Below are 18521 nucleotides of genomic sequence, written 5' to 3' on the forward strand. Positions count from 1 at the left end.
CGGCAACGAAAGAGTGGACGACGATGTTACAAATGGGCGCATATCCCCGAGCCCATATTTTGTCAGATGCCGTGGTGTGTTTGGTTTCTTCAACTGGGTTTGCAGGGTGCTGTAGGATGTGGTGCTCGGCGGTGTTACGTGGGCCTAGGATACCCGTCCTCAGATGGCTGGCGAACTGTATCAACGGTAGACAGAGCCTAGGAAACCGTGAAACGATGCGTGGAGAGGCCATGAGTAGAGCAGAAGACCGGTTAAAAGTTGGGATTTGCCAACAAGAGTGCACTTGATCATTCTGGACACACTTGTGATGGCAACTGAGCTGGCAAGATTGCGAGAGTAAAGCGATCGATGCCCTCAATATAAATGGATAGATAGACTAAGCGGAAGCAAAGAACAGTGAAGAAAAGCAACTGTGACATCCAGTTGGGAGGATGTCAGTTGTGACATAGGTTACTTTGTGGTTGAGGACATAGTAACCTAGGCCCTTTGGGCGTTGGAAGGCCGCAACAGCACCTGGTGGTTTCTTTGTGTTTGCTCTCCCTACTTCCCTCTTTTTCGAATTGATTCTTCCAGATGATTGGCATTGAGAGTTAATCGAAAATTGCCAGCCGAGGTTTGCGCTGAGCGATTGTGTCAAGTTCTGGACCATGGCACCGGAGACTACCTAGGCTCCTGGCCCGTCTCCGAGGAAGACGGCCATTGCGATAGGATCACAGTTATCGATCTGGAACTGGCCGATGTAGACCTGCCAGAGAATCAAGCAGTTGTTTTTTTCAAGTCCGCCGTTGGTATTTCAATGCAGGCTTACAAGGCTCATCCTGAATAGAACGCGATGGCTTTGTAGTTGAGGTGGGGTGGCCTGGATGCCTGGGACGTTAGGGGACCGTGATAGGCAGCCCGGAGTGTTGTGTTTCTCTCTGCGCTCCCTTTCTCCCTGGACACTTCTCCCGATTGACTCGCATCCAGCATCGATCAAAACCGGTGCCAATTCATACGCTGCGCAACTGTGTGGATTTCAGCGCCATGAATGGGAATGGCTTCGGTGCAAACTACGGGGGACTGGAAGAGCCCATTCCGACTCCGTCTCCCAGTCCAACTACCAGTCCACTGTCCAGCCCGGCTCACAGTTCCTCTTCAAGCCGACGTCCATCTGTCCAAAAGGCGCTACGCTCATGAACCATTGTTCGTGATGACTCTCGACTGAAACGAAACATCCTGCTGACCCGTGGGCCTAGTATCTTCGCTTTGGGCATTGCAGGAGCAACTGGGTCACCAGCTGACATGGCCCATCCCAATGTCCTCCGCCTCAGCACAGTTCCAACTATGGTGGATAGCATCGTACACTTACTACTCTGGATCTTACCTTCAACATTGAGCAGCCTCATCCTGTCATCGCACCCTGAATGGGCATTGCCTCGACACTTTGTTTTCAAGAAGCAGAAGTAATACTGGGAGAACGAGTTCGAGCTGGAAAAGGCGGCTTACGAGATGCTCAAGCATCTCTAGGGGCGTTTCATCCCTATTTACTTCGGCTAGATCGACTATGACGATACCCGGGCCCTGCTCTTGTCCGACATAAGCGGCGCCTGTCTTGCAACTCCCGGAGGTGCAGTCCTGCGGCACGACGAGCTCCAGCCGCTACTAGAGGAAACCCTGACTGCCTTGGTCAACGTGGGTGTGTCACATGATGACCTTAAGCTAGATAATTTTCATCTGGTAGAGGATGACCGTGGTGGTGATAGGATCATGGCTGTTGACTCGGAGAGGGTTGACATAGGTCTTTCGGAGAAGCAGGCAGCTTTCGCTGTCAAGTGCGCCATCGACTTTTTGATGCAGGCATACAAGGCCCATCTTGAATGCTTGGAGCATGATAGGTTGATCCAGCCAAAGAAATGCTCTTCAAGGAGTATCCAAGGAGAGACATGAGAAGGCGATGTTGATAAGTCAAAGCTTCACGTGACACTCATCATGATACCCTCAACACAGTAATTCAAACTTTTATTTGTCTTCATCACTCCAACAACGATAAATGTCAAAGTATCTTGCTTTTCAATCAGTAACTCAAATAAATCAAACATAAAAAGACCAGCGACTCCCCTATCAGAACTTCCAAGAACTTGGCTCTTGCATCAACTTCCATTCAGAGCGAGCCAGCGCACAGACCCCACAGCCTTAAACTCCCCCACTTACCGCAAGGTAGTACTCTAAACTTCAGCCTCGCGACAACATCCATTGTCACAAGCAACACCATCCATCACCAACAACTACGTCTTGCAAGATGGCTCCCGTCGATCGCGTGGACCACAATGTCCTTGAGCGTAAGATCCAAGCCCTTATACAACCTACTAATATGTGCTAACGCCCTTCTAGAGCAGCTCAAGGACGTCATTCAAGACCTCTACCAGATCATGGTTCAAGTAGCGACCTACGACTCTGTCGGCCGCCCAAGCAAAGAAGTCCTCTCCAACGAAATGTACGAGTCCCTCACACTCTCTACCCTATGCGGCCAACTAAAACGCTCTAGCAAAACCCTCTCTCAGTCTCTCCGCACACTACACATGTCGGCATCACCGCCCAACAACCTGCCGTCAGTACCGCCCGAACTCCTCGAGTACGTCGAGCACGGCCGAAATCCAGACATCTACACCCGTGAGTTCGTTGAGCTCGTTCGCCGCGGCAACCAGCTTATGCGCGGTAAGCGCCACGCCTTCGAAACCTTCCGTGACACACTCGCCGAGAACATGACAACAGCCATGCCTGAGCTGCGCGACGACGTCGCCCAAGTCGTCGAGGCCACAGGTGGTGTACCGCCTGGCAAGAAGACTGAGCAATGAGATTGGCATATGCAAAATAATTCTCTTTCACACTCCATTAGACAAAGTTGGCGGACAAAACCTCTATTATCATAACAGTTGATATGCCAGACATGGGACGCAACCCACAAGGAACCGATCTAAGAGTCCGCGCCAGTATCCTATCCCTCCCTCCGTGGCAGAACTATGAACAAAAGGGATGAGCCGGGTCTCTCCGTCCCGCAGCTCTGCCCTGTGCCTATCTCTCTCATCCTCTAGACTAGTCCCTGAAAAAAACGCCTCGGCAATGGTATTTGTGTAGCATGCGTGCAAGTGTCCCTCTGTGTGTAACATGATCAAGCACGTCTCTAGAACGTCGGCAACCGGTCTCCGCCGGGGTGCCGGACGCGTCTCATACATATGTAAATGAACCCAATGCCCACCAGAGCCAGGAGCACCACTTGCGCTGGAAGTAAGACGGCTGCGGCCAGGAACACCGTGCCGTATCGCCGTACCGTATCAACGAGCCGATCATGGGCCTCTCGGCGCTGCTCGATATGATCTCGGAGCTTGCTGTTCTTGGGAGCTCCTGCTCGTGGGCTCTCGGCAAAGGGGGCTTTATAGTCGTCATCATCGTCATGCTCTTCCTCTTCCTCTTCGTCGTCCGTTGTATCGTACTCTCGATCCTCAGAGTCTTGGTCCGAGTCGGCTGGTCATGAAAAGTTGAAGCCGCCGGGGTAACCACCACGTTGTTGTCGAGGATCACCGCCAAAGCTGAAGCTGGCACCGCCGCCAGGGAAACCGCCCGCTGACCGGAAGCCACCGCCGCCGAAGCCGCCCTGGCCACCCATCATGTTGAACAGAATCTCGGGGTCGATGCCGCCCATGCCTCCACCCATGCCGCCTCCGCCGAACATGTCGTTGGGATCGACGAGGTCATCACCATTATCATAACGGGCCCGCTTCCTGTGGAGTTTGTTAGCACATGTCTCTGCTTCATCTGAGGAGGGTGTTCTTACTGAGGGTCGCTCAAGGTTTCATAGGCTTCTTGCAAGTCCTTGAACTTCTCCTCGGCGTGGGGATCACCGGGGTTCTTGTCGGGGTGGAGCTTGACAGCCATCTTGCGGTAGGCTCGCTTGATCTCGTCGGGTGTGGCTGTCTTCTCAACGCCCACGATCTTATAGTAGTCCTTTCGCTGAGACTTCTTCAGCTCCAGCTCCGCCCTGCGGATTTCCCTTAGGACTGAACGGTCCTCGGGGTCGAACTCTTGGACTGTCTTCCACTCCTTCACAGCATCCTCCCATCTCTCTGCACCGCCCAACGCGTTGGCCTTGGTCTTGCGAGCCTTGGTGTAGCCAGGATCGAGGCCAATGGCGCGTTCGCAGTCAGCGATGGCATCATCAAACTGCTTAAGCTTGATCTTGCACTGCGCCCGGTTCTGTAGCAGCTTCGCATTCATGTTCTTATTGGAGGGGTCAATCTCCAGGGCGTTGGTGTACTTTTGGATGGCATCCTCCAGACGACCAGCCTTGAAGTCGGCATTGCCATCCTCCTTCATGCGGTCAAGTCTCTGCACAATTCTGAGCCACTTGACTGCATCACGGAAGTCAGGGTCGCAGCTAATGGCCATACGGAAGCATTGGATAGCCTTTTCGTTGTCTCCCTGGCCGTACAGCACGCGTCCACGAAGGACAAGTGCCTCGGGATCCTGGTTGTTGTGTCGCAGCAGAGACATGGCAATATTCTGCGCCTCGCCCAGCGAGTTCTCACGTCCCATCAGGAGATAGGCCTCTCCCCGCATCAACTGCCACTTGCGGGGCTTGGTGACGCTGGGGCCGAGGCCACGCTCAGCCAGGTCAAGAGCGTGAAGAACCATGGACATGCCAGATCCGGAACCTCGCTGAAGGGTATTGCGAGCTGATTCAATATGGTGCAGCATCTCCTTGGCCGGGGCCATATCCTTGGCAGATGGGGGAGGGTCAATGCGGCTAAAGGTTGTCATGGCTTCCTCCGGGCGGCCTAGGCCGGTGTAGATGCGGGCAAGACGCAGGAGGATCTTGGCATTCTGGGGGTCATAGTCGGCAGCCCGGGAGCAATCCTCAAGAGCATGCTCGTACTGACCATTAGACATGTAAGCAGCAGCTCGGTTGCCTAGATAGGTGGCATCGAAAGGGAATAGGTCGACAGCTACAGAAAAATGTCAGCAATCTGAAGGCTGACCTCAGGCCCGAGACAGTCGAATGAGCCACGCTTCTCAGATAAAATCATACCTTTGCTGTACTGCTCGATAGCCTTGAAATAGTTTCTGTCCTTGAAGAAACGGTTTCCGGCAGCCTTGTAGGACTCGGCATCATCCTTTGGCGTAGGAGTCGGGCTGGAGGGGTTGGACTTGTGGGGAGGAGGAGGGGGGGCGCCATCATGAGTAGAGCCGTTGGGAATAGGCACTGAAAAGTTGGTCTGGGCGGAAGGGTTCGGAGGAGTGGTGGCTCGGGCGCCGTTGACAGGCTCGCCGTCGATGTCCATAGAGCTGCCGTTCATGGCGGCGGCGAGAGCAGATAGGCGTTTGCGCTCTTCGGGTGGGAGGTTGAGCGGGTGAGTGGCGGGCTCGTATTTAGGCCGGCGGGAGGAGCGGTGGCCCGCGTCGGTAGAATGCCTCGAGAGTCTGGACGAGTGTGAAGACTTGTTTGACTCTGCGTAAGAGGCAGGCCTGGATGATCTCCTAGATGAAGAAGATTTTGTCGGAGATCGGGTGGGCGACGAAGACTCCGAGTGCGACTGAGCGGTATCGTCACGTTCACGGTCGTCGAGACTCGAATGCTCGTTTGCTCCGTTGGTGGGCTTCCTTGAGGAAGACGTGGAAGATGATGGCTTCTTGCCGCTACCAAAGAAGTTCTTCATTTGTGCCAGAGAAATCGATACGGATGGAAGAATTCCCAAGAATCCCCGTAACAAGGTTATGCCGGATACCTCACTGCCTGACTCGATGCCCTAAACGGGCGTTAGGAAAAAAACCGATTTTTTTTTTCGGGGCCGCGTCTCCAGTGGCTCCGGGAACAGTCGAGGTGCGGCTCGGGGGCGGCTCTGAACCTAAAAGGGGGGGTGTGCGTGTGGGAAGCAGAGGGAGCCGGACTAGGTAGGGGTAGAGCAGAAGGGGGCAGTTGTATGTGACGGGGAGAGTTGACGGGATGGCGATTGTAGACTGGTGGTGATGGAGTGAGCAACTGGACCCGGACAGTCAAACCAGGCAGAAGGACAAGAAGGAGACAGGACAGATCAGAGATGACGGACAGGAAAGCGAAAAAGAGATGATCAAAAAGTAAAGAGCTGGGGGGCAGGGGAGGATGAAAGATGAAGGAGAAATTGACCCTTGACCTTGGACCACCAGTGACGGTGACTGGGAGACAGTCAGTGACGAGTGACAAGCGACGACGGCCAGCCGATTTATCAGCTGGGGCCCGCGCCTGGTCTGGTCTTAGGTTGTCTTGGTCTTGATCTCAAGTGGTTTGGTCTGCACAATTAATGGGCGCTCGGGCACAATTGGCACCTTGTTTCTCCAGGGTCTTTCCAGCCTGACGGGAGACGGGAAGCAATTTGAGCCTGTGTGAGACTGCGTGTCAATGTTGATGACTTCCTAGACGGGGCAGACGGTTGGCTAGTCCAGGCTAATCCGTCCCAATTTTCAACCTGTCGGCTTCCTCGCTGCCATGTCCACAGCATCCAAGAGTAAGTCGAAGAAGAAAAAAAAAAAGAAAAAGGCTGGAGAGCCCTGCGAAGGCTGACTGGCTGTTCAGTGACGGGAGCCTGAGCGTCTTGCTGATGGATGGGGCTTGGCTGGGCTCCAGCTTGATCATTGAAGAAGGAAATTGTGACTGGATTGGCCTTGCTGGGGGCCCGGGGGGCATGGCAAAGCCGAATCGCAGGTCTCGGAGACCGGGTGACACGCTGTCAGACCGCCTGCCGTGCGAGTACCCGGTACTTGCACCCCCAGACAAGGCCACCACGCGCTTTCCACCCCCACCACGAACAGAGCAGCCAGCCAGACTGCAGGCAAAGGGCCAATGAAACAAGGACCGGGTACGATGAGGAAATGGATCAAACGGCGAAGCAGGCAAAAGGGCATGAAAGGGGTCTCTCTCGTTCATGACGGCGGAGGGGAACAGGCGGGCTGTGTTGAGGCGCCGCGTTTGTGTGTGAGGTGTCCATACGGAGCAGTGCATAGGTGGCCACCCAAGCCGAGTTGGGCTTACAACACAACACCACGCAACACGATGAGGAGGCTGGGAACTGACTATCTGTCAATCGACTCTTGGTTGAAAGTTGGCCATGGATTGATGGATGGATGGCACTTTAAAGGACACTCGAGTGTGACAAAGACTGCGTTTACAAGGCTGTGCATGCCGTGTCTTTTCCGAATGAATCAATTCCAAACATCAATATGCATCACCGCCAGAGCCGATAACTATCAAGTACATCTCAAACTCCCACCCCGCGTCGGCTCGACTAAGTTTAGTGCCCGCCGTACACTCGGGAAAGCATCATTGAAGCGGGCGGTAAATCCAGGTGCTTGTATCGAGGAGTTGCGCTTAGCCGGACGTCATTCTAGAAGGTTCAGTGGGGCCGCTTCCCAGGACCCTGCTAGCAAGTAATACGGGATCCCACGGCCTGGACCAACACGCCCACCCGTCCGTCCTCCGGCCACCGGAACCCAGCGGCTGCTGCCTCTTCGTCAACGGCTTCAACTCCTCTGTTGGAGGGGCGGGGAGGCCGGGATCCCTGCCAGGGTCTCTTTCGCTTGGCTGCAAATCACAAGAGCCCGCCGGCCCCCGGATTCTATTCCCTTACCTTCCAGCGCGTGTCAGCCTAAGCCATCCTCCAGCCCGTTCCCTTTCTTTCGTGACTGGTCACTGCTTGACCCGCGGCCCCGTGCTGTCAGCCAAAATCCCATAGGAGTGGTTGTTGGTTGTAAATTCTACCAATGCCAACAATTCGGCAGTAACAACGGCATGGGCCTCATGCATAGCATGCATTGCCCGAGGTGTAACTGTCCGCGCCAAACACGGTGGAGGTCAATGCCAATGCCAACTCGAAGGACAGTGAAAGACGGTCACTTGCCAGGCATAAACCTGCCGCGAATCACATGTGTCGTTTCATGTAATTGCGGTATTCTAAAAGACGGTCCTACAAGTCAGTCCCCTGAACGCGTCTGAATGCCAATCTCTCAAACACAATCGTCAATGTTTATCAAGACCTTGTTAAACCAGGTGGAATAAGCTGTGATGCTTTGTCACGATACGTCATTGTCTCCTTTGCAGGCAAATTCACTATACACTTTCGTCTCCATTAGTACACCATGCCCCGGGAGTCCATGATACCCAAGCAACAAGACTAGAACGGACCCTAAATTCAATGCGTAGTTAATATGTTCTATTCCCACATAGTCTCGGTCCATTGCCTTGCTTGTGGTTGTGCGTTAACTGACGACATCCTTCGAGTTCACATTGACTCTTCGCCATCTGGCGTGCTATTTCCCCAGCAGCGCGCCAGCGTGGGTTAATCATTCTTGGTCAAGAGTAGCATGTGACCAGCATGAGCGAGATGTTAGAATTATCTCCTATCAGTGAGCCAAGGCTGTTTTTCCAATGACTCTGTTGCGGTGTTGATTTGACGGTCTGGGCGATTACTGTGAATCTGCTTGCTGGAACTACGTGCCAAGATGTAAATGTGGAAGTAACCCTCCCCTGGATATAATCTATAGTTCCAACCGGCAGATGTACACGGTTTCAGTGTAGTAGGGTTGTGTCATGCTGTCTTTAAAGGTTAAGGACGTGGATAGTATGGGGCCTTGCCTGGACATTGACCGAAACTCCCGAGGCTCAGTCGCGAAGGAGTTGTTGAAAACAATCACTCTCGCTTAGAATAGTTTATAAGTAGGTGTCTGTAGCTTTATTGTACTAGTGAGGGATGTTGAAAACCTCGAGTAGCTGGAACACTCGAAGTTATGTGACCTCTCAAGGGTGTTTGTTGTGACAGCTGGGAGATGACAAAATTTAATTCGTAGATATAATACCTGGCAGGAGACAAGCGTAACATAGCTTCCTCAACCCCGTTTCATTCTAGCCCCATAGAATCAGCAATGACCACGCCTCGGTGAATACTCGAAGACCATGTAACTCCGTGCCCTCGTTATAGTTAACTCAGGGCATAATTTCCCTAATAAGTAAGGTGATATGCGGTAAATCAGGATGAAAAGAAGCAGTCGCTATGAATACCTATAAGATTCAGGTCTTTGATTACTCGTCGTTCTTGAGTTGCCCGCTCGCAGGCCGAGAAAGCGAACTAACCAACATGAAGGGGTATACCATCATGGGATAGCCCATATTCCATAGCTTGCCTAACGAGCTAAGGAATGAGCAATTGCACCATAACTCTAGTAAGCAGCTCCAAGACTTTCTGTAGCCATACGCGGCATTCACTTGTTCCCTCACCCCTGGGTCGACATCCCTCACCGATAGGAACAACATGGCTTTGACCTTGAGGTTCTTCTCTGCACTTAAAGTATCAGTGTTTTTGTATGTACAGAATACTTAATCTTACATCAAGGTTATTCGATCTCTCAACTCTACCTCGGCACCATCGCGTGAGCGAGCCATCAACTCCAGGGGCACGACATGCTGGGCATTAGGGGTACTGAAACGAGTGAAAACACATGCTGGTCATTGGAAAGACTCCATGAATCATTTGCCACTCATTCCCCTGGTCGCTCGTCTCTTGGAAGCGCTATTAACTCATTTATGGCGAACTAAGACAGTGGTACGGATAACTTGAGCCCGTGTGGAGTCCGGCATGCAGTGACTCCGAGTGTATAGCAGTTCCCGAGACACCAATACAGGCCAGGCTTCTTCGGAAGCAGCAGACATTAAAGAATTTACCAAGATTAACAGAAATGGCACGGTTCGAGTGGTCGATTGTGCCATTGTGCCTACTGTTAGACGATCTATAGAAGAGACATTTTGAAAGAGCTCACCAATACTTTGGAACGCAATGATCAGAACGACCAAAGAAACTAGGGAGACTACTGTTCCTACGATACCTCGAGGCTGGGTGTCGAGAAGGGCAGATGCTGTTTTAGTAAGGTATCGTAAAGATTTCTGGATTGTTTGGAAATCGATGGGTAGAGGTCACAGTCAGATAGAACGCCTTTACCCAACGACGGCAACCATTGAGTCTATTCGATATATTCCGTACAAGCCTGCAAGATAGGGTATCGCGCGGTCATTGAGGTGTAGTCTGGCCAAGTAGGCCGAACCAACATAAGGTGTGCGATAATTACTCGTGTTCTCATTCGATGACTTATGCTATTGCCAAATCCATTGCCCAAACCGTTTCCAAACCGAATCAACCTTTTCCAAACCAAACCCCTAACTTACACCGTGACCAGAGAACTGCTCAATCCTCAGAGTTCTCGTTCGAGTTGCCTTCTGAACCATTGTTGGAGCCCATGATGGAGTGGACGAAATCCTGATACTTGAAGACCTCACCTCGCTTGGCGCCGATGTGAGCATTCATGTTGCGGTTGAAGGCTCGACGCCCGGTGAATCCATTCATGATCTTATCCACCTCGTTGGCCGTCAGAGATCTCTGACCGGGTTCGGGCGCCGTCTCCAAGAGTGCATTGCGCAGCTCAGCCAGGTCTATCTGGCCGCTGTCATCATCATCAAACGCTGAGAAGGCGGAGAGGAGCTCGGCACTGGGCGAGAGAGCTGCGAGGGCATCGGCGAGGGAGTTGAGGAATACAGCAAGGGTGATGGTTTGGGGTGCGGAAGGGGGGAAGAATTTTGATACATCTGCTGGGTGTGAAGGAAGGCCTTGTTACAATGTTAGTCGCCGCTGTCCTGACTGGTAACATAATTCTTACCTAGCTGGCTGAGCATATCGGCAACGTCTTCTCGGTTGACAACTCCATCACAGTCCCGATCCAAGATTTGAAACCCGTCTCGCAGTGTCCGAACCTGAGTAGGCTGCAGCTGAGACAGCGCATTGCCATTGCCAAGCGTCTTTGATACTGGTGTGCGCGGCGATGCGCCGATGCGTGAAGGAGATGTAGGCATATCGTCTGCTACCGGGGTCTTGGGCTTGGGTGTCCAGCTGGGCTGCGTGCTCGTGGGAGTGGTCGGTCTAGCAAATCGTGATGTCGCGCCAAAAGGTCCAGCCTTGGTCGGCGATCCAGTGGGAGTAATGTGTCGGAGGGGAGATGGCGAAGCAGGGGACTCGGGTCTGCGAAAGGGGGAGCTGCGTGTGGGAGAAGAGCCATATCCCAAGGGAGAAGGCTTATATGTGGCCGGTACAGACTGAAAACGGCCGTGTTAGCAGGAACGAGCGCGCTTGCCAGGGATTGTTCGTCATAGAAGTGCACCATTGTCTTGTACGTGGGTCCGGAGGGACGAGCGGAGAAGGGTTATTAACAGGTCGAAGGGGAGAGGAAGAGGATAGGAGTTGGTGTGAGTTTAACAGTTAAGGAAGGTCTCGGTATAGTTGCAAGTAATGGGGCGGGTCTGAAATGGCGATGTGCACCGGTTTCGTCACTCGAGGGGAACTGAAGTTGTAGATGCAGCCTGATTCCCAAAGTAAACAAATGCTGTCACGGCGGTTGGTTCCTGGGGAGATGCAAGAGGATGCCCCACCACTCACCAGCCACGGACGAGCCACAGCCATTTTGCTAAAGCCACATGCAGCAAGGGAAAGAGCCAAGCCCAATCCGGGGTGCGAAAAAGCGTGGAAGGGTTGGTGCTCGCATGGCGCTAGGGGCTTGCCGACAGAAGAGGAGGCCACCTAGATGGCCCAAGCGCCTTCAACCACCAGCTGATACCGTGATTCAGGGGACCGACCCTTTTGCTGTTGTGACTTTTCAGTGGTTGAGGGTCGTCCTCGGTGACACTTTTAGTGGTTCAGGAGGCTTGCTGGTGTTTCTCCGGGGGCCCAATGACCTGCTGAACCCTTCAAGTTCAGCGATAGATCAGCCTAGGGGCGACTGTCGCGCATCCAATGAGGCCAGGGAAGGCGAAACCGAGCTCGAGCCCACCGAACCATTTTCAGGGGCTGATCACTAGGCGATTGAGGGGCCTCAAGGCTGGCGGCTGGAGGGTCGAGGCTGGAACTGGAACCACAACCTTTGACCTCTTGACGACCTACTAATTAATCGGTTTCAATCACAGGTGCCAATTGCTTCATATCGCCAAGACCGCTACCTACGGAGGCGGGTTGTCATCTGGTGATTCAGCTCTTGGCTAAGCTTGTCTTTCTCTTCCACTAGGACGGTGTGTGTCCCGCCCTTGGAAATCAAAGACTCCGTCCCCGTCTGGTTGCGCCCACTTGTGGCAGACCATGTCTCGGTTGCAGCTCTTTCTCTGAATCAATCCCGTTGTTCTGCTAGTGGTGCTACTCGCGTCTTCGGCTCCGGGCTCTTTTGAGTAGAGCTGAGTGACGCTCAAAGTGGAACAAGTGTCGATCCCACTGCGCATTACACCGCATCTCGTCGACTCGTATCGGCCCTCCCGACTCGGACTCGCAGCGCAATATCGCCCGATCCGGAGCCTACAGAGGCTGCCGAGCTTGCGCAGGGCGAGGGAGGCAGGCAAGACTTCTACAGTCGTATCTCGTCGCCCCAGCTGGACTTGATTCCGTCTTCGGACTTGTCCAACCGCTTCCGCCATGGCCTCGTTCCAGTCGACGCTGCCGTATCTGACCAGGACGGTCAGTAACAACACCAACACCAACAGCAGCCATAATCATAACCACAGCAACTACTCCAATGGGTCGTTACCCAACCGACGCACCTCCCTAGCCTCCTTCCACTCGTCTCGCCCGGAATCGCAAATGTCACAAACCTCGCCGCCTCCCTCGAGGTCACCGCTTCCTCCTGGTCTCGAAGGCGATCACATTTCAGATCCCAACTCTCAGTCCAAGACTCCCTCGACCGGTCTCTCCTCGCAGCACTCGTCTCTGTCGGCGCCGCGCCGAACGAACCCCCACGCACGACCCTCGCGAAAGCTTCGTTCGCAGTATCCGCGGAGCTCAACCGAGAACCATGTCGAATATATCCTCGTCGCCTCCTTTGATATCGACCGAGGCCCTGTTATGGAACATCAGTATCCAGTTGCGATCACTGGAGACGAGAATATGCTTGCCGAGCTGATGTTGCCCGACCAAGCCCACGCCCGTAACCAGGATTGGACCATTTTCTTCTTGCACAAGGATACTAGCCAGGAGGAAGAGGACGAGGAGCGCAAAGCCAAGGAAGAGCGGAGGAGACGGCGCAAGAGGCGGCGCGATAGGGCAGCCGGCATAATAGACGAGGAGGACGAGGAGGCGGAAGAGGACTTACTGGAAGATGACTGGGACGATGAGGAGGACGACGATGACGACGACTCGTCTACCGATAGCGAACCTGAAGGCGGAGAAGGACCGCCACTGATTTATGTTCTAAATCTGGTCAACACCAAGCATGACAAGTCGGTAAAGCGAGGAGCCATTGTCAAAGCCATGGCCATCTGCACGCGCCATCCCTTCTTGCATATATACAAGGCAAGTAGCCTTCCCGCGCAGCTCTTGTGGCCACGGACACCTGCTGACCGCCCCTCTAGCCGTTATTGTTATTGGCGTTGGAAGAGTACTTCAAGGCCCCTGTGCCCGAGACGTTGGCCATGCTCTACGAGTCGGTCAACGCCATGGACCTGTCCCTGATGCCCAAGCTTAGCCTTCTCGAGCGGCACCTGCTGCAGGCGAGCGACAATAAGGATCTCTTTGTGGAAAAGTTTGAACAGATGATCCAGATGCGGATAGCCGAAGACCAGAGCGAGGAGGCGGCAGACCAGTCATTGGATGCGACTCGGAGCCCGACGAAGCTGACTGGTATATCGAGGGCCGGTACCAAGGCCCATGTCGAGGGCGGCCAGTCGATTTACTCGGTTCCCCGCGACACGCATGAGTTTGAGAGCAAGGTCATGTACAAGGGCATTCCTATCCCCATCAAAGTGCCCGTGGCTGTTATGCCCGAGACCGTGGGTGACTTCTCGCTCATCAAGCTCATCCAGAACTTTTCGGATTCGCATCAGAAGACGCCTCAGCCATTTGCGCTGCACCCTCACCTTACCACGAATGGCATTAACACGCACCCCATTATCGTGCTGGCCAATGCGTTGTTGACGCAAAAGAGGATCATCTTTCTGGGCTACAACATGCCCTCGGGAGAGGTCGCTGAAGCTGTCTTGGCAGCGTGTGCCCTTGCGTCTGGCGGCATATTGCGCGGATTCACACGACACGCCTTCCCTTACACTGACTTGACAAAGATTGACGACCTGCTCAATGTCCCTGGATTCATCGCCGGTGTGACAAATCCTACCTTTGAGCACCACCCCGAGTGGTGGGACGTTCTGTGTGATCTGCCAAGCGGACGGGTCAAGATCAGTACAAAGATTGATCCTGCTCCAGTAACGGAAGGCCTGTTGTACTTTCAGCAGCAAAATTCTGCTTTTGCCAGTGTAGCCAGCGGTACTACAAACACTACTCAGGACTACACCGGCGACAATGCCTTTATGGCCGACATCTTGAGGAGCATTGCAGCGAGACACGGCGAGCGTGTGATTAGGGCAAAATGGCGTGACTGGGTTGGCAAGTTTACTCAGATCGCGGCCAAGTTTGAGGAGAGCGTATATGGCGCGAGTGCCTTGTACATTGGCGGCGAGGACCAGGATTTGATGCCACCTGGTGCGAATGGACATGGCTACGTTTGGGCAGATGACACGGCGAAGCATAAGGAGCTCGCCGGTAATGTGACCAGAATCGAAGGATGGCGCAACACCCGCAGCTATTACAGCTTCATCCAGGTAAGACTACCAGTTAAAGGAGACTGGGACATTGCTAACAAGGTACAGGATCTGGCTCAGATCTATACCGTCAGGCCACTGAAGGGCCTCGACCTCGCTCATCTTCATGACCGTCTGCGCATGCAACGTCTCACGCCGGCACAGAGCCGGGACATTTATCTAACAGTGTCCAAACACGTCCATACGTACGACGAGATTTGCCTCCTTCTAAGTGTCGCACCCGAGTCCCACGCGGGACTCTTCTATCTCGCTCTCGGCCTGTTCCACAAAGACCGCGAAGTACGCATCAAGACGGCCGATCTACTAGAACGTATCGCCGAGCATGAGGCCGGCCAGCACTGGTGGAAGAGTCTGAGCCGTTTCGAGAAGCTCGCCTACATGCGTCTCCGTCGAGAGCTCGACGCCGAGCTACGGGCCAAGCTGGAGAAAGAGGGTCTCGGCAACCCAGAGGTGGACAGGAGGATCAGTTAGATATTCTTGGGAGGGAGATTCTGTTTGGGCGGAGTACTGTGTTGGTGGCGAATTTACATGCGGTGCCATCCATGTTTGTTGGGAGGCTTCCATGATTCATGTGGGCGGCGTTGTCAAGATTCGCGGGGAAAAGGGGGTAAAGTCATGGGATGGGTTCTATATTCAATTCGGGTTTGAAGGGAGCATATGATTGCGGAGCGAAACGGGACTGAACATTGTTTTGTTTGTTTGTTTCACTTGCTTTTTTGGATTCATCAAGCCTGAAGGGGGCGAAGGGCATCCCCTATCTCAACTAGAATCTCGTGCCATGGTGTAGTAGACATGGCTGATGCTGTCGAGAGACTTGCCTGTCTCGACTGTACATATACACCCTGCTCACAGGGGAGGGGCTTTATCTCAAGGCGGCGCCGCAAATAAAAATTCAACCGATATTTCAACATGCTGCTTTCGTGTCTTTCACCGTTTTATAGCGCACTGCGTGGTAGTCACAAAAGGCCGAGGGCCTTGGCGGCGTGCTTGACGTGGTCCTCGCCAAAGGTGGAGATGAAGAAGTACGAGTGGTCGTAGCCCTGTTAATTGTCAGTTGATTGTATCTGAGCAGCTCAGAGGAATACAAACATCTCGGTAGCGGACGTTGAGGCCCTCAATGCCAGCCTCCTTGACGGCCTTTTCGAGGTTCTCGGGGAGGAGCTGGCCCGCCTTGTAAAAGTTGTCGGCAGTACCCTAATGGATCACATCAGTCTGAGTCCCATTCTGCCAAGGTTTTTCTCAAGCGAAACTCACCACGTCAATCAGAGCGGGGAAGTGGCCCTTCCAGCTCTTGACGAGCTCGGTGGCGTCGTGCTTCTTCCACTCCTCCTTGTCGTCGCCGAAGTAGCCCGAGAAGGCCTTGTCACCCCAGGGGCACTTGGAAGGGTTGGAGATGGGGGCCCAGGCGCTGACGCTCTTGTACTTGCCCGGGTTCTTGAGGAAGAGGGTCAGGGCGCCGTGGCCGCCCATCGAGTGGCCCGAGATGGACACGCGCGACGAGTCGAGCTCCTTGAACTCCTGGAAGATGAGGTCGTGCAGCTCCTTGGAGACGTACGACTCCATGTTGTAGTTCTTGCTCCAGGGGTCCTTGGTGGCATCGATGTAGAAGCCCGCGGCGCTGCCAAAGTCCCACGAGTCGTGCTCACCGGGGAGGTCGAGACCTCGGGGGGAGGTGTCTGGGTAGAGGAGAGCGAGGCCTAGGCTGGAGGCATGGGCGTGCAGGAAGCCCTTCTCGGTGACATTGTCGGGGGAGCAAGTGAGGCCCGAGAGGTAGATGAGGAGGGGAGCGGGCTTTGAGGCTGAGGCTGAAGGGGGGAGGTAGAGGGTCGCGTTCATGGGGGTTCCCGTGACGGAAGATTGGTGAGTAAGCTTGAGAAAGCGACCACCGAAGCTGGTGATGGTTGCGTTGGTGGTGAAGGCCATGATGGGCGACAGTATTAGGTACTTGGGAGATACACAGGCAATTGAAGAATCAAGATGTAGCTTGGGGGTATATAAGTTAAGTTTAAGGAAGAAAACAAGTCCAAGTGCCTGATGACGACGTGAAGAAAGAAGAAATAGGTAGTTATTAGAAAGAACCTAGAGCTAAGTACCGAGAAGAGGGGGAAGCTTTTGAGGGGCAGTTGCAGTGTCCGGGGTTACCCCACCATCCGTCATTGAGAGCGAATGCCGAATTATCTCCCCGATCTGCAACTTTTCTGTGTTTTTCCCCGCCCCGGAATCCGGAACCCCCCCTCCGTGTCCGGCTTCCAATCAATCAAAGATAAACGCCTTGTGCCGGTGATTTCCTCCGTGCTCCGGGCCCCTTGGCCATACCAGGAAAAGACAGCCGTGAACTCCACATTAGAACCATAACCATCAATCATGACAACATTTTTTTTTTTTTTTGGCGTTTGTTTATCTCAAGGAAGAGGAGAAGGCTTCCGCTTCTCGAAGCAGTCAAAGCTCTGGAACAGAGTGTCCCACCCGATGGCGCTGAGGTTGTACTTGTGCTCGTAGTTGAAGTCGACCTTGCCAAAGGTGCAGCCCGTGGGGCTCTTGCAGATGCCGCCGCAGTCGTACACGCGAGGGTAGCAGGCAAAGTTCTCGCCGTCCGGGGCGAACGTCTTGACGTTCTTGTAGAAGGGGGGGAGGAAGCTGGTGGCACTTTTCGAGCTTGTAGACCTCGTAGTGGCAGGTTCCTGTTGCGTTGGCTCCGGTGCACATGAGGACCTGGGAGTTAAAGGTTAGCGTTGCCGATAGAGATGAGTGAAGAGAGGACTTACACCTCCGAGCTCGCGCTTGTGGATTGGGGATGCAGAGACCGCCGAGGCGGAGACGAGGACTGAGGCAGCGACCGAAGACAGCTTCATGGTGGATAAATGTCTTTGATTTGGCGATTAAAAAATTGCAACAAGAGGCTTTGTTGTCTGAGATAAAGGGTAGAAATTAAGAGTCAAGTTCTCTGCAGAGGCTGGAAGTTATTGTTGCTGCTGGAAACCAGTGTATAGTTATACTCGTTTGTTGTGTTGTTCTGTTTCGTAGGTTTTTGACGTACCAACCACCCTCTTAACAAACACGCGATGGATGCGCAAACCAACCTCTTTTATAATAAACGTGCAACAAACAATATCCAATCCTTTACTATTTTCCCCTCTGCACGACTCGTGTGATTAGTCGCAAACTTCATGCCCGTTCGCTAATTATTTCCGCCGACGTCATTTCAATCAGACGGGGCCTTTACATTTTCCCCGCAGAGGCGGGCCACGATCGGAATAACACGATGCACACTCTCTCTCGCCCTCAACAGATCTACGAGCCACGACCGTCACAATCTCCTGCTTCGGGCCTAACGCCCCGAGGTTGGGAAAAGCATCCTCTGGCACGTGGTTGGGCCGAACCATTTGCTCGCCACAAAAAGCACACAACAACACACGAAGGGTAAACAGTAACAAGCCACACAAGCGGGTCGGACCCTTTGTATGAGGTTGACAAGCCCGGAGGCCGGCTGCAAAATGGTGTGGTCTAGTTTGACTGACTGGGGTCTAAATCAAGACAGGTTGTGTGACGTATATGCCGTCAAATGCTGCTTTAGAGTTGTTGGTCTCTCTCTCCCTTCAAACGTTGCGAGCCGATGACCCGACAGAGTTCCGGAACCAGAGGCTGGGGATGCCGTCATGTCTCAAGCCGTCGTTTCAGACGACACCAAGCCCGCCGAGATCTCCAATCTGTCCACCCAGAGTCATTCCCAGTTGACATCATTTTCGCGTGGTCTTGGCCGGACATGTCCCTTCATCGACAATCCATGGATATGTTTGTGACGTGCAGTCAGATCCTTTGTCGCAGAGAAATCCCCTTCCTGTGTGCA

At 53.6% G+C, this 18521-nt stretch overlaps 6 protein-coding genes across 6 annotated transcripts; 2 read left to right on the top strand and 4 right to left on the bottom strand.

Annotated features, from left to right (window-relative positions):
* Positions 1 to 2278: 2278 nt before the first annotated feature.
* On the top strand, positions 2279 to 2834 carry LRP88_09670 (mediator complex subunit NUT2; the record flags this gene model as incomplete). The annotated part of the gene is made up of 2 exons (XM_083246151.1): positions 2279 to 2318; positions 2371 to 2834. 2 exons carry the CDS (start codon positions 2279 to 2281, stop codon positions 2832 to 2834), a joined length of 504 nt encoding a protein of 167 aa, XP_083097264.1.
* A 671-nt stretch (positions 2835 to 3505) lies between these two features.
* LRP88_09671 (tetratricopeptide repeat protein) lies at positions 3506 to 5690 on the bottom strand (the record flags this gene model as incomplete). Its single annotated transcript, XM_083246152.1, has 3 exons — positions 3506 to 3758; positions 3812 to 4979; positions 5063 to 5690. The coding sequence occupies 3 exons, from the start codon at positions 5688 to 5690 to the stop codon at positions 3506 to 3508; spliced, it is 2049 nt and encodes a 682-aa protein (XP_083097265.1).
* A 4548-nt stretch (positions 5691 to 10238) lies between these two features.
* On the bottom strand, positions 10239 to 11504 carry LRP88_09672 (EF-hand domain-containing protein; the record flags this gene model as incomplete). Its single annotated transcript, XM_083246153.1, has 3 exons — positions 10239 to 10657; positions 10708 to 11140; positions 11481 to 11504. The coding sequence occupies 3 exons, from the start codon at positions 11502 to 11504 to the stop codon at positions 10239 to 10241; spliced, it is 876 nt and encodes a 291-aa protein (XP_083097266.1).
* Positions 11505 to 12500: 996 nt separating this feature from the next.
* Positions 12501 to 15145, top strand: LRP88_09673 (docking domain of Afi1 for Arf3 in vesicle trafficking-domain-containing protein; the record flags this gene model as incomplete). The annotated part of the gene is made up of 3 exons (XM_083246154.1): positions 12501 to 13304; positions 13433 to 14674; positions 14723 to 15145. 3 exons carry the CDS (start codon positions 12501 to 12503, stop codon positions 15143 to 15145), a joined length of 2469 nt encoding a protein of 822 aa, XP_083097267.1.
* A 485-nt stretch (positions 15146 to 15630) lies between these two features.
* LRP88_09674 (S-formylglutathione hydrolase) lies at positions 15631 to 16597 on the bottom strand (the record flags this gene model as incomplete). The annotated part of the gene is made up of 3 exons (XM_083246155.1): positions 15631 to 15714; positions 15764 to 15868; positions 15929 to 16597. The coding sequence occupies 3 exons, from the start codon at positions 16595 to 16597 to the stop codon at positions 15631 to 15633; spliced, it is 858 nt and encodes a 285-aa protein (XP_083097268.1).
* A 479-nt stretch (positions 16598 to 17076) lies between these two features.
* Positions 17077 to 17526, bottom strand: LRP88_09675 (uncharacterized protein; the record flags this gene model as incomplete). Its single annotated transcript, XM_083246156.1, has 3 exons — positions 17077 to 17289; positions 17339 to 17386; positions 17440 to 17526. The coding sequence occupies 3 exons, from the start codon at positions 17524 to 17526 to the stop codon at positions 17077 to 17079; spliced, it is 348 nt and encodes a 115-aa protein (XP_083097269.1).
* Between the last annotated feature and the right edge of the window lie 995 nt (positions 17527 to 18521).

This window comes from Fusarium phalaenopsidis (genome assembly GCF_050370095.1).
Source record: "Fusarium phalaenopsidis strain FUZ10S chromosome Unknown contig_32304, whole genome shotgun sequence".
Taxonomy (NCBI): domain Eukaryota; kingdom Fungi; phylum Ascomycota; class Sordariomycetes; order Hypocreales; family Nectriaceae; genus Fusarium; species Fusarium phalaenopsidis.